The following is a 13157-nucleotide window of genomic DNA, read 5'->3' as shown; positions in this document are numbered from 1 at the left end:
CATTCGATTGAGGAGAGCACTACCGCATGAGGAGCATCAGCCTTATGACCCTGCCGATGGATGGGAGAGGCTAGGATTAAATGGCTTAAATTCCATTTTAGACCGACTCTCTCAGTTACACCAGATCAACCTGAGCTGAGCCAGGCATTTGAGTAGCATCAGGTCGACCAAGAGCCACTTATTCCTGACCCCAATCCCCTCAACACATTAGATCTTTTCAACTCTTCCCCGAGTCACGTTCATTTTCGTGAGGAGGGAAATCCCCGACTTGAGGACGAGGAATTTAGGCAGTGGAGATGCCATGAGGAGAGAGTTAACACTTTCTATGATTTAAAGGAGAATGAGTATTATTACCACACTCAAGATGAAATGTTAGAGGATGGCAATGAGAGAACTCTATTGAGCCCTGAGCTATAGCATGTTTTGTTTAATGCGTATCTTACTTTGACCCTGAATTCGAGGATGAAATCTTGTTTTAAGGGAGGGAGGATGTAACACCCTGCCTAATGAACCATTAGGATTAACTTTTAAACACCCTTGGATTAAGCTTATGATTTTGGGCTTTAAATATTTTTTTACTATTTTATTATTACTATCATTATATTATTTTGTTTGCTTATTTTATTATTTTACTTCAATGTGGATAGTTAGATTTATTTAGATCATGACACTTAATGTCATTAATTATTAAGCATGAAGAATTAGAGAAGCAAGCTCATTAGTAATCCTATTAAGGTCTTTTAGAACCTTAGGACATTTATGGGCCAAGCCTTAGAAGCCTTAAACCAAGCCTCGTAGGAGTGCAAACTTGGTAGGATGGCCTTGGCCCAAGTATGAGGTAGGCATAAGGCCTTTGGAAGCTTGGTATGAATTTGACCCTTGGCCCAATTAGGTTAAGATAAGCCTTTCAAGCCCCATCTTGGTGGATCTTGAGGCCTTTCTTAATCTCTCAAAATCTAGAAACAAGGCCTACATTCACTCAAACTCACAAGCCCATGAACCATGAACCCACACTCGTGGCCCTTTTAAGCCCACAAGGCCCAAAGCCTTGTTTTGCTTCTATTCACTCTTCAATTTGAAGCCCAATACATCATACTATGGGTTTCCTCAAGCCCATATCATACCGTAAGTACCCAAATTAAGTTTTGAAATTGGGTTAAGACCATTAATCAACTTACCCATGATTAGTGATCTTTAAACCATGTTTTGGAGGTTAATTTTCTTTCTTAATCTTTTTAACCTTTTTGATTTGAAATTTTCTTATTTCATTATTCAATTACATCACTCTTAGATCATATTATGACCCTAGATAAACCTCCACATAATTCATTAGAAAAAATGAAATATCAAATCCCAAACTCCACCAATCGGCACACATGTGTACCCTTTGTGTGCAATGGACTGTTTTGCCCTTAAACCCAATCTTTTTGTGGCTTTTTCTCAATGGCATATGGTCTTTAAACACCTTATATGATCCCTTTAGACCCATACCAAGCCTTGGATGGAATTTGGTTTAAAAAACCAAACCAAAACCCCAAACTAATTCAACTTAAACTCTAGTTGGATGGGAACTGAATTAGTTGGGTTTCGATCTCCCATTTGCCCATGGATGACCCACCAGTCCACACCATTTCTAGCTCTACCCAATTCTCAAGAGCAGTGTTTTAAATTTCATACCGTACCGGCCGGTACAGGTACTATATATGTTCCGTATCGGCCTACCGGCCTGAATTTCGGCCTGTACCGGCCTATATTTCGGCTGGTACCGGCTGATATTTCGGCCTGTGTTTTTTTTTTTTTTTCATTTTTTCAAACTACAAGCTTATTTTTTAACCCCCAATTCAGATTAGACTATTTAATTTATATATATATGTATTTATATATAATTTATTTATATATAGACTATTATTTTAGAATATAATTTTTATATATATTTATATATATAATTTATTAATATCGACTATCCCGAAACGTTATCCCGAAACGCTATCCCGAAACGGTACCGGTACCGAAATATTTCGTTCCAGTGCCTTGACCGGTACGGCGTCCGGTACGGTATTCAAAACATTGCTCAAGAGGCCCTCATGGTCAACATGAGCCTTTGACCAAGTTTTTCCATCCAAAGAAGGCACCAAAACGGAATGGCTTTTGTGCACCACTCCGCTCGGGAACCTTCCTCCCTTGTATCATCTTTTTTGAGCTGCACCTTCATGATCACACAACCAACCCTCCACCATCTACCGCCTGAAAAAAAATTAAAAAAATAAAAAACCTTGAAGTAGTGAATATTGACCTGCTCAAATCAGCCTTGAAGAAGAGACAAAGGGATGAGTCAAGGCTATGATCAAAACTACCCAAGGAAAAACCACTTGAACTCGTCAGCTCCATGGATGGTTTTTTATTATTTTTCTTCTCTTCCTTCTACACCACGACCTGACCAGCACCCTTAGGGTCAATGTAGCACCTATAGTGACGAGGTCATGGCGATTTGGGACAGTATTTCGTTCTACACTTGTGACACAAGGTGATGAACTGCAAGCTGAAATTGAGCCCCTTACAGCACCGCCCATCTCATCCAATCCCCATGGACTTAGGCCAACATCTCTACCACCTTCGCCACCTATAAAAGGCCCTTCCACCCCCTCATTTCCTCCACATCTCATCTCCAACTCCTCCTTGAGCATTGAGAGCCATCTTCCCCCTTAGTTTTGAGGGAAACCGAAAGGTGTGTGAGCTTGAGTGTTCTTGAAGTTCTTGTGAGTTCTTGTGCTAGGAGCTTGAGTGGGCTACAGAACTTGTAAGTATTCTTTCTCTAGATATTATTTTACATTTCAAGTTGTTATTTTTAAGTGTTTGAGTGATTTTTGGATAAATTTAGGAAAGGTTACCATGCTTGTTTCAAAATCGGGTTCATTAAGAATGGTTTAAATTGTTTTAAGTAAAGTTTTAGCTATGATATGTCTTAGCATATTTTGATATGATTTATTAATGTCTTACAATGATTATGAAATGTTTGATTTTTTATTAGAAGCATGCCATGATAGGTTTTAATTCTAACTTGTTTTGATTATCAAAACATGCATGTTGTGATTAAGGCATGAAACCTAATTTATTCCACCTAGGCTTGAAGATTAAGCATATAGAAAACTTCTAATTGGGATAAGAATGAAAATACATGTTTTGGGTAAAGTTTTGAAAGCTTGCATTTGTGATTTGCACTAGAAACATCAAACTTGATTAATAGATGATTAATGAAGATTATGGTTTTTAGCCTTGATTAAGTGTTAGGATCAACTTTCTTATCCAAGAATTGGCCTTTCTCATATCATTAAGGACTATAGTGATTATTTGTGATTAAAGAAAATTTCTTAAGCATGCATTCATAAGGATCAATAGTTGAAAACACATTAAGACATCAACTAGAGTGCATGCCACAGGTTTGGAGTGTTTGAGCTAGTTCTGTAAATGTAATTTATGTTTTGGCTAGGATTAGGTGAGTCTATATTTAAATTTGAATTATGGATGAATGTAATTTTAAATAGGACTCTAGGATTGCATCCGATAAGGATGAGTATTTGAATAGAAGTTATCTGATAAGGATAAATGTTTAAATTGTAACTCTTATCAAATCTTGTTTATGTTATAAGATAGGAGTCTACAGGAGTCCTATGTATGTTTCAAGTCTAAGAATTAGTTGAAGAGATAAAGACGCAAGCTTTATTGGCTTTCCTGGGTTTGGTTGCCCTATAGGGTTTTACTTTTGACTAGTTCTTCAAAGGATTTCCCTTCGTAACCAAATTATTGTGTTAATACTCTTAATATTTTATATTGTTACTAATCCATGCTAATTGTTTTTGTTCAGCATCAATGTGCATAATCAGGGGTACTTGGGTAATTTCAATTGGATCAGAGCATGGTTCACTCAATCTGAGTGTGATCCGTTCCCCTGGAAGATCATGGTGACACTATCATCACCAACACTTTTTGATGGTAATAACTATGCCTACGGGAAGGTAAGAATGAGAGTGTTTCTAAAGTCGCTTGAAGAAAAAGTCTGGCTAACCATGGAGATAGGATGGACAAGGCCCACAACACCTATAAAAGAATGGATCAAAGAATAATCAAGCTGCTATAATTGGAACAACAAAGGTCTAAATGTCATTTTCATAGCAGTTTCTCCTAATGAATTCAAGAGAATTTTCATGTGTGAGAAATCCAAGGATGCTTGGGATATTTTGGAAACTACACATGAAGAGACCAAAACGGTAAAAAATTCCTAATTACAAATGTTGACCTCAAAGTTTGAAGAGATAAAAATGCTGGATGATGAGACTTTTGCTGAGTTTTATGCTAAACTAAATGGCATTGTTAATTCTAGGTACAATCACGGTGAGAGGGTGAAGGAGGCATGAGTTGTGAGAAAAATTCTGAGATCTCTGCCTGAAAGGTTTCAGCCAAATGTGACAGCCATAGAAGAAAGCAAGGATTTAGACACAATTCGGGTAGAAGAACAGGTAGGTTCTTTGCAAACTTATGAATCTACTCTTCCACAACAAAAGAAAGGTAAGTCCATCGCACTCAAAACTGCTAAGGAATAAAATCAGTCTGATGATGAAGATCTGTGTAATGATGACTTAGGTCTTGTGGCCAGAAAATTAAAAAAAAAATCATGTTTAATAAAAACAATTCTGGTCAGATGAAAAAAGGTAAGAATTCACTAAAAAGAATGAATCTGAAAAGTGGAATAAAGACAAAATCGAGTCTAAAGATAAAGTCCAATGTCATGAATGCTCTGGTTTTGGTCACATAAGAATCGAATGTCCAAAATTTAAAAGAAAGGCGAAAGCTTTAAATACTACTCTGAGTGATGATTCTGACTTTGAAAGTTCATATACATCATTTGGTAATGAAACTGCCTTTATTGCTTTCTCTGCCTTTGTTACTGATTGTACTGACACCAGTAAACAATGTGCTGATGATAGAATGGTTGTTTGTGATACTGATTCTGGTGTTGCCACAAAAGTTGCTGATCATGAATTAAGTGTGCAGAAAGCATATGAGGACTTATGTGAAGAGTTTGTGAAAATCCAAAAGGTAAATAAAAAACTGTACAAAAATCTGACCACCATAGAGAATGAGAAGAACAATTTGGTGGAGGCACTGGAAGTGACGGAACTGGAAGTGACAAGGCTGCTCGCATAGAAAGAGGTGCTGGAAAAGAAGTTGGCAGCTTGTCAGGAAGTAAAAAAAAAAAAAAAAAAAAAAAAGGCTCCCACTCAAAAACTCAACAAACTACTGAAAGTTCAAAGAGATAGTTTTGATCGCACAGGGTTGGGATACAATACTTCAAAAGATCCACATCGTACAACATCTGCTGCCTATACATCCAAAGGTATCACCTTTGTAAAAGAAAGTAATGTAGAAAATGTCTCAAAGAAACCTGTGAACAAAGGCAAGTCAACAATGATTTCTCCAGGTAAGTCCAAAGGTATGCTTGTCCCTACTTGTCCTTTTTGTGGAATAATTGGACACACTAGGACAAATTGCTTTAGACTTAGAAAGAGAAAGAGAAAGGAAATAGAAATAAGTTTTTAAGCAAGGATATGAACCTAGAAATTAAGGTGGACAAATTGAGCAATCAAATAAACACCCTAGGTAAGAAACTTGATGAACTATCCGAATTGTGTTTTCCTAAAAAATGAATAATACGAATATCAAGACCAAGTGGGTAGTGAAAGAAAAGGCTGTATGTCTTGTAGCACACACAGCACTCAAAGCTATGAACACTAGCATGTGGTATCTGGACAATGCTTGTTCTAGACATATGTTAGGAGACAAATGGATGTTTAAGATGATTGAGTCCACCAGTGGAGGATTCGTAACTTTCGGTCATGGAAGTACAGCAACAATGGAAGGAAAGGAAAGTGTAGATGTTCTTGGTTTACCTACTCTTCATAATGTTCTATTTTGTTAATGACCTCAAGGCCAATCTATTAAGTATTAGTCAGTTTTGTGATGATCATCTTTTTGTACAGTTCTCAAAGGATGAATGCAAAGTCTATAATAGTGTTGGAAAATGAATCTTGAAGGGTACCAGAACTACCGACAACTGCTATGAGTTATATCTCCTATGAACACGATGCGTTGTCACAAAGTAGAGCTGGATGAAACTAAGTTGTGGCACTACCGTCTAGGCCATATCAACTATAGGTGATATGCAAAAGATCTCTAAGAATGAAGTTGTATGTGGACGGCCCAAAATTTTTAAAAACAAGAAGATGGTGTGTGGAGCCTGTCAGGAAGGAAAGCAGACCAAGGTACAGCACAAGAAGATAGTTGATATTCTGACCTCAAGACCACTTGAGCTATTACACATGGATTTGATGGGTCTTACTTAGACTGAGAGTCTCAGCGAAAAGAAGAATATAATGGTCATCATGGATGACTACTCAAGATACACATTGATCATTCTGTTGAGAAACAAAACAGAAACCTTCGACCTTGTGAAGAAATTGTTCAGACGACTACAAACAAAGAAGAATTCCTCTATCTCTCGTATTCGTAATGATCATGCTAGAGAATTTTAAAATACTAATTTCTCTTCTTTCTATGATGAACAAGGGATGCATCAAGAGTTCTCGGCCCCAATCACTCCACAACAAAATGGAATTGTGGAGAGGAAAAATAGGGCAATACAAGAGGTGGCTCGCTCCATGCTGAGTAGCAAAAAGTTGGCTTTATACTTTTGGGGGAGAAGCTATTAACACTGTTGGATACATCTTGAACAATGTAGTCTTTCGTCCACGCACCAAACTCACTCCCTATGAGTTATGGAATGGAAAGAAACCCACGGTAAAGTACTTTAAGGTGTTCGGGAGTACTTGCTACATTCTGAGAGATAGAGAGAATGCCCACAAATTCGATAGCAAGAGTGATAAATGAGTATTTCTTGGATATTCATCAAATAACAAAGCTTACAAAATTTACAATCTACATAATAAGACGGTGATGGAGTAAGTCAACGTAGTTGTGGATGACAACTCTAAGGAGATGACCAAGAAGGAACTTGACAACCTTATTGGGAAGGCTGAAGAAAACTTAACCGATCAAGAGGAACAGATCCAGTGGAACCTACTACACCAAGCTCAGTTTTACACTATGAAAAAGAGCCCTCTACAAGGATCAGCCACAATCATCCAAATGAGAACATCCTTGGAGAATTGGATGAATGTATGAGATTAAGAAAACGTGTTTTAAATCAAGTCTCTTACGTTTGCTATTTGTCTCAAGTTGAACCTTAAAGGGTGGAAGAAGCCTTACAAGATGAAAGTTGGGTCAATGTCATGCACGAGGAATTGCACCAATTCAATCAAAATCAAGTATGGACGCTAGTTCCAATACCTGAGGATCACAACATCATTGAAACAAAGTGGATCTTCAAAAACAAGCCAGACGAACATGGAACCATTGTTCAAAACAAGGTCAGACTGGTAGCACAAGGATACACCCAAGTTGAAGGAATTGACTTTGACGAGATCTTTGCACCAGTAGCTCGTTTGGAATCTGTTCGCATGTTGCTAGCAATTGCAAGCCATTTAAATTTTAAGCTTTATCAAATGGATGTTAATAGTGCTTTTTTAAATGACATACTCAATGAAGAAGTATATATAGAACAACCAAAGGGATTTTCTAATCACTTGTTTCCTGACCATGTTTTCAGGTTGAAGATAACTCTTCATGGATTGAAGCAAGAACCTCGAGCATGGTATGAGAGACTAACGAAATACTTGCTTGAAAATAACTTCGTAAGAGGTCAAGTTGACTGAACACTTCTTTTAAGAAAATTTGGTAAGCATCTACTTATTGCTCAAATTTATGTAGATGGCATTGTGTTCGGTTCCACTCTTGACAAACTCTCACATGACTTTTCCAAATAAATGAAAATTGAGTTTGAAATGAGTATGATTGGGGAATTAAATTTCTTGGGATTCAAATTAAACAAACTAAAGGAGGTATTTTTATTTCCCAATTTAAATATGCTAAAGATCTTGTTAAGAAATTTGGCATGGAAGGGAAGACACATGCTCACACTCTAATAAGCACCTCGGTTAAAATATGTTTGGATTCTACATGTAAGAACATTGATCCTACTCTGTATAGAAGCATGATAGGAAGCCTTCTTTACATTACTGCTAGCAGACCTGACATTGCTTTTAGTGTAGGTGTTTGTGCACGATTTCAAGCTAATCCTAAAGAATCACACCTCACAACAGTAAAAAGAATCTTGAAATACCTAAGTGCTACTGTTGACTATGGCATGTGGTATTCAAAAGATTCAAATTTGAGTCTAGATAGCTATTCTGATGCTAACTGGGCTGGTAATGTTGACGACAGAAAAAGCACCACAGGTGGTTGTTTTTATGTTGGTAGCAATTTGGTAGCATGGATGAGCAAGAAGAAAAACTCCATCTCCCTGTCCACTACTGAAGTCGAATACATTGCGGCTGGCAATTGTTGCACTAAGCCTCTTTGGATGAAAAAGATGCTTGAGGACTATGGGTTCTCTTAAGATATCATGACTGTCTACTGTGAAAATTCAAGTGCAATTAGTATCTCAAAGAACCCTGTGCAACACTAAAGAATCAAGCACATAGAAATAAGACATGACTTCATAAGAGATTTGGTTGAAACAAAGGTAGTGTCTCTGGTACACGTTGATACCAAATACGAATTGGCGGATTTGTTCACCAAACCTTTAGATGGTCTAAGTTTTGAATTTCTAAGGAAGGCCATTAGTGTGTGTGACATGCCCTATTTCTTTTATAATAATAATAATAATAATAACTTCATATTGCTATCATTCTGCAAGGTACAAGTTTTATGAGTATACTGGGTCTTTGAGCTTTGTGACTCCACCAATTCATTTTGCTGGGATCAAGGGTAGATCTTGTCTCGTATGTGTTTTTACTTTTGATGCACATCTCTTAAGGAAGACCACACAAGGATTCTATTCTCTGCATTGTGAGGAGCTTAAATCTGACCTCTAACAATTTGGTGACAACATGCGTATGCTCATACAATGCACAAAAAAAAAGGGGAGTCTATGCCTTGAATTGACTAATACTAGTTGAACCTAGTACCAAATCGAAAAAGGTCTCCTCTTGCCATTCATTAAGCTCAATCTGTATAGAAAAAGTCGGGTGTTCAAAAGTCATTGTAGAAAAAGATGAACACTCATGCATGGATCTAAGCTCTAAATGTCCTCGTAGAAAAAATCGTTGTCTCAATCATTGTGGAAAAATATGAGAAATACAAAATGGACATATAGAGTGAATATGGCTTTGTGCTTGGAAGGAGTTACTTTTTCGAATATCTAGGCCCTAGTATAAAGTTTGACTTTCAAGGAATGTTCATTTTCGCCCGACCACCCAAAGGTTTCTCCTTTACTACATTTTCCTCCCGCAGAAGCTATAGTCGAGATAGAATCCCCGAAGCTGATTAGGAGCCATGCGATTCGTCTCTTTGAATCTGTGGGATTTGGGTCAGTTGCTTCCAACTGAGGTTGGTCGAGATTCAGTTGAGGGATAGCGTGGGTCCTTCCGTCACCACAAGTATGGCTGCAACTCAGAACTAGTTTGGTAATGAATCAATTTTGCGCGCATGTTTCTTTACAAAATTAGGAGCTTTTTGTTTGTAGACTAATTTCTATATGTGCAGTTGTGAAATCTACCACTTTTTTCACAAATTTTGCTGTCAATATCTGCATTTTGTGCTTCACATAACTCATGTCCGTGGCTCGTACATTGAATGACCCAGTAAAAAATATATATTTTGCCAATACATCTTATACTAATTAGTTGTTACTAAATTATAGATAATCTCAAGTTTCTAGTCCTACTTGTTTTTGGAGTGTACCTGTTCTCATAACACAGTATAGAAATTAATTGATTAGTGTTTCGATAACATGAAGGAAATCTATATTTTTCTGGGACTATTCCCTAGTGCAGTCACCAAGAGAGTGACATTAGAGTAAAAAATTTCCAAAGTTCTGAAGAGAACAAGGAACAATTTTAACATCCACAAAAAGTTGGCATATATGTGTGTGTGTGTGTGTGTGTCTTTTCGTGGGGCTAACACAACAAGACTTTTTTAAGGATAACACACAAGGCTTGAGGAAATTTTTCAGAAGTATGTCTTCCCCAAGCATGACTCTGTACGAATTTGGTTCTTTTTTGAGCAAGTTTCCAGTTCTCATGAGCATATGAGGGGATTTAATGGTGGAGTCTTATGTAAGAAGAAATGAAGAAATTTTGAGGAGCCCATAAGCAAACAGTAAGAGAATTCACAATAGATTCTAACGAGTTGTGTATATCATTTCTGGAATTTCACTATTACGAATACCGACTTTAAAATCTCAATATGTGACACTAGAGAAACATTTATAGAAACCACGTAAAAGGGTGGGGTATAGTAGAATCATAGCCTCTTGGGGACTAATGAATTTATTGCTTGTGAAAAGATCATTGCTCTGGTATTTTTATAACAATACACAGTAGTGAAGTTTATTTTGTTGTAACGGTTTTTTTTTTTTTTTTTTTTTGTGTATCATTGCCAGATTGGAGTTGGAGAGATCAAAATATTCAATATGCAGAAATTTTAGCTATAAGGGCATTGTTGAAGTCGTGTTGAAGCTTGTTCTACCCACCCCTTGAGCCCAGGTGCATATTGAAATAGCTGAGTAGATGTAATTTTTAATGCTCAATTCAGGTGCAGGACAATTGAGAAATATTGAATGAATGTGCACATTTTCAGATAATATTGTTTAGAACATATATTTAGTAGTTGAGTTGTAGGTTTTGGACTCCAATTGGTACACCCTAGTGTAGCCCATAATTACATTAATGTGAATTCTATGTAACTGATCGACTTTGGATGAATGAATGTATTTGATTAGGAGTTGATTCTATTTCCTATTTTCTGTGTGGTGTTTATTATTCTTTTAAAGTATAATTTATCTTATTTCAGGTCAAATACTAAATATATATTTAGTGACTGACCTGAATTTAATAAGATGTGCAATATGTGTTACTAACATTACCTGTATAAGTATGACAACAAAACCCATCCAAAACGGCGAATGGAAAAAAAAAATTGAACCAAAGCATCTTTCGGTGAATTCAAACTCGCTGGAATTAAGAATAATTAAGTATTAGTCGCGACTATGTATCGCCGTCGATTACTTACTTGCAGCGATTTATATGCACTGCAAATCTGCAAGACTTCCGTCAAATACATATTGCGACGACTTGTGAAATCGACGCAAATATTTTTACGATGATAGACCAACTTTGCGGCGACTTTACGTTCGTTGGAACATCACAATCCGCGACGAAAATTGAGATTGTCGTGATCATTGTCGGGGCATTTACATCGACTAATATCGCCGTAAATAATACTAGTCGCGACGATATCACAATATCGCTGGGAAAGGGAAAATTTTTTGCGGCGATTTTACGTATCATTTACGACGATATAAATCGTTGCTTTTTACTTTTCCCAACGATATTGCACCAAACGGACAAGCTCTTTTGCGGCGTGTTATGATATGGTTTGGGACGAATAAAATTCACAGGAAAAAATGATTATTCTAGGCGAATTTTATTTTTCGCTGCGATTGATCAGAAAAGGCATCTTTATTTCGTCGAACGTGCAGCGAGGTAAAAATCGCCGGAATAAATTAATTGCAGCGATTATGGTATGTATTAGCGTCGATTTTGAGCGCTGGAAAAACCCTTTTTTCTTGTAGTGTAACTTTGAGGGGGCAAATCCATTGGGCAAAGTATCATTTTTCTAACTAAAAACTTAACAATTTTTAGCACTCATCTCGCAGGTGCTTTATTAGTTATAATTAAATGGTCAACGACCACTGAGGATCTCCTTAATCAAGAACCCAAACTTTCTCATCATCCTTTATAAATGGTGAAACTCCTTCTAAATCAACTTGTATCACATTCAGAGGTGGTATGATCATAGTCTCTGCTAACATGCACAACAAACTTCTCATGTCCACTATGTGGGGGAGGGGATGGTTGTGATTAAAAAGTTCATTCTCATAAATTATTGCCGCAGTTTTCTAAAAGTCCTAAGCCATCTAGGATGATAAAAGAACATGGTTAATTCCAAGCCCTATAAACACATGAACTGGCACAACTATATGGTAAAGGGTACAAGTTATAATGCTCGTTCACAGCATGATGCCTGATACGATGCTACGAAATATTATACCCTGAGTCGGTTTTTGCATTCCAAACTTTTATGAAATGAGCCCCATGTTCACTACATGTACACGCTGTCAACTGGTGTTTTAATAATAGGGCCACATTTACATATTATCCATCGATGTGTAGCACAATTCATGAATTTTAAGACATGATACCACTCTTTCCAAGACTAAACACAATAACTTGCAACCAAAAGTATTTCCAAAAAAGATATGGTGTTCCGACAAACTATTATTTAAATATAAAACCATTGCTTTAGCAAACATAATACAAATATAAGTCCACAATATGGTGCAGTCCCCCGGTCTTAGGTTAGTACTTCATAAACAAAATGAACACCCCAGAGTACAAGAATTTATGCAGAAATTTGGGTAGGTTCTCCCTCAAACAGAAATTTTACTACATGATAATTGTACATTCATAGGAGGTAATTTGATTACCTAGACAATTAAGAAACAAACGATGTGTTGATGTAAAAGTTTGTTGGCTAGGATTAGATGACTATGATCTATTTGATTTATTGGATGAATGTAATTTGCATTTATCTTTATCTATGAATATTTAAACTCAAAAATAAGTAGATTAATAGATAAAGGTTTATCTTTATCTTTATCTATAAATAATTGAATTCTAAGATAAGTTGTTGAATAGATAAAGGTTCAAAAGACTTTTGATCAAGATTGAAGGTTTGAAAAGATAGAAGATATCAAGTGATCTGGATAGAAAACTTAGAAAGAAGATATCAAGCAAGGAAGAATTTCGAACTATCTAAAAGTTATCTAAAGCAGTTATCTGATGAAGTTTTAGCGCTAGCGCGCTGTTAGCAATCTATCAGCACAGTTATCCCGCCAACAGATTCCTACTGCACCTGAAATT

At 36.6% G+C, this 13157-nt stretch overlaps 1 protein-coding gene across 1 annotated transcript; it reads left to right on the top strand.

Moving 5' to 3' along the window:
* Nucleotides 1–8065: 8065 nt before the first annotated feature.
* Nucleotides 8066–8569, top strand: LOC121235391 (secreted RxLR effector protein 161-like). Its single transcript, XM_041131738.1, has one exon. The coding sequence runs from the start codon at nucleotides 8066–8068 to the stop codon at nucleotides 8567–8569; it is 504 nt and encodes a 167-aa protein (XP_040987672.1).
* The last annotated feature ends 4588 nt before the right edge of the window (nucleotides 8570–13157 follow it).

The sequence above is a fragment of the Juglans microcarpa x Juglans regia genome, chromosome 6D (genome assembly GCF_004785595.1).
Source record: "Juglans microcarpa x Juglans regia isolate MS1-56 chromosome 6D, Jm3101_v1.0, whole genome shotgun sequence".
NCBI lineage: Eukaryota > Viridiplantae > Streptophyta > Magnoliopsida > Fagales > Juglandaceae > Juglans > Juglans microcarpa x Juglans regia.
This window is presented reverse-complemented; position numbering and strand designations above follow the sequence as displayed.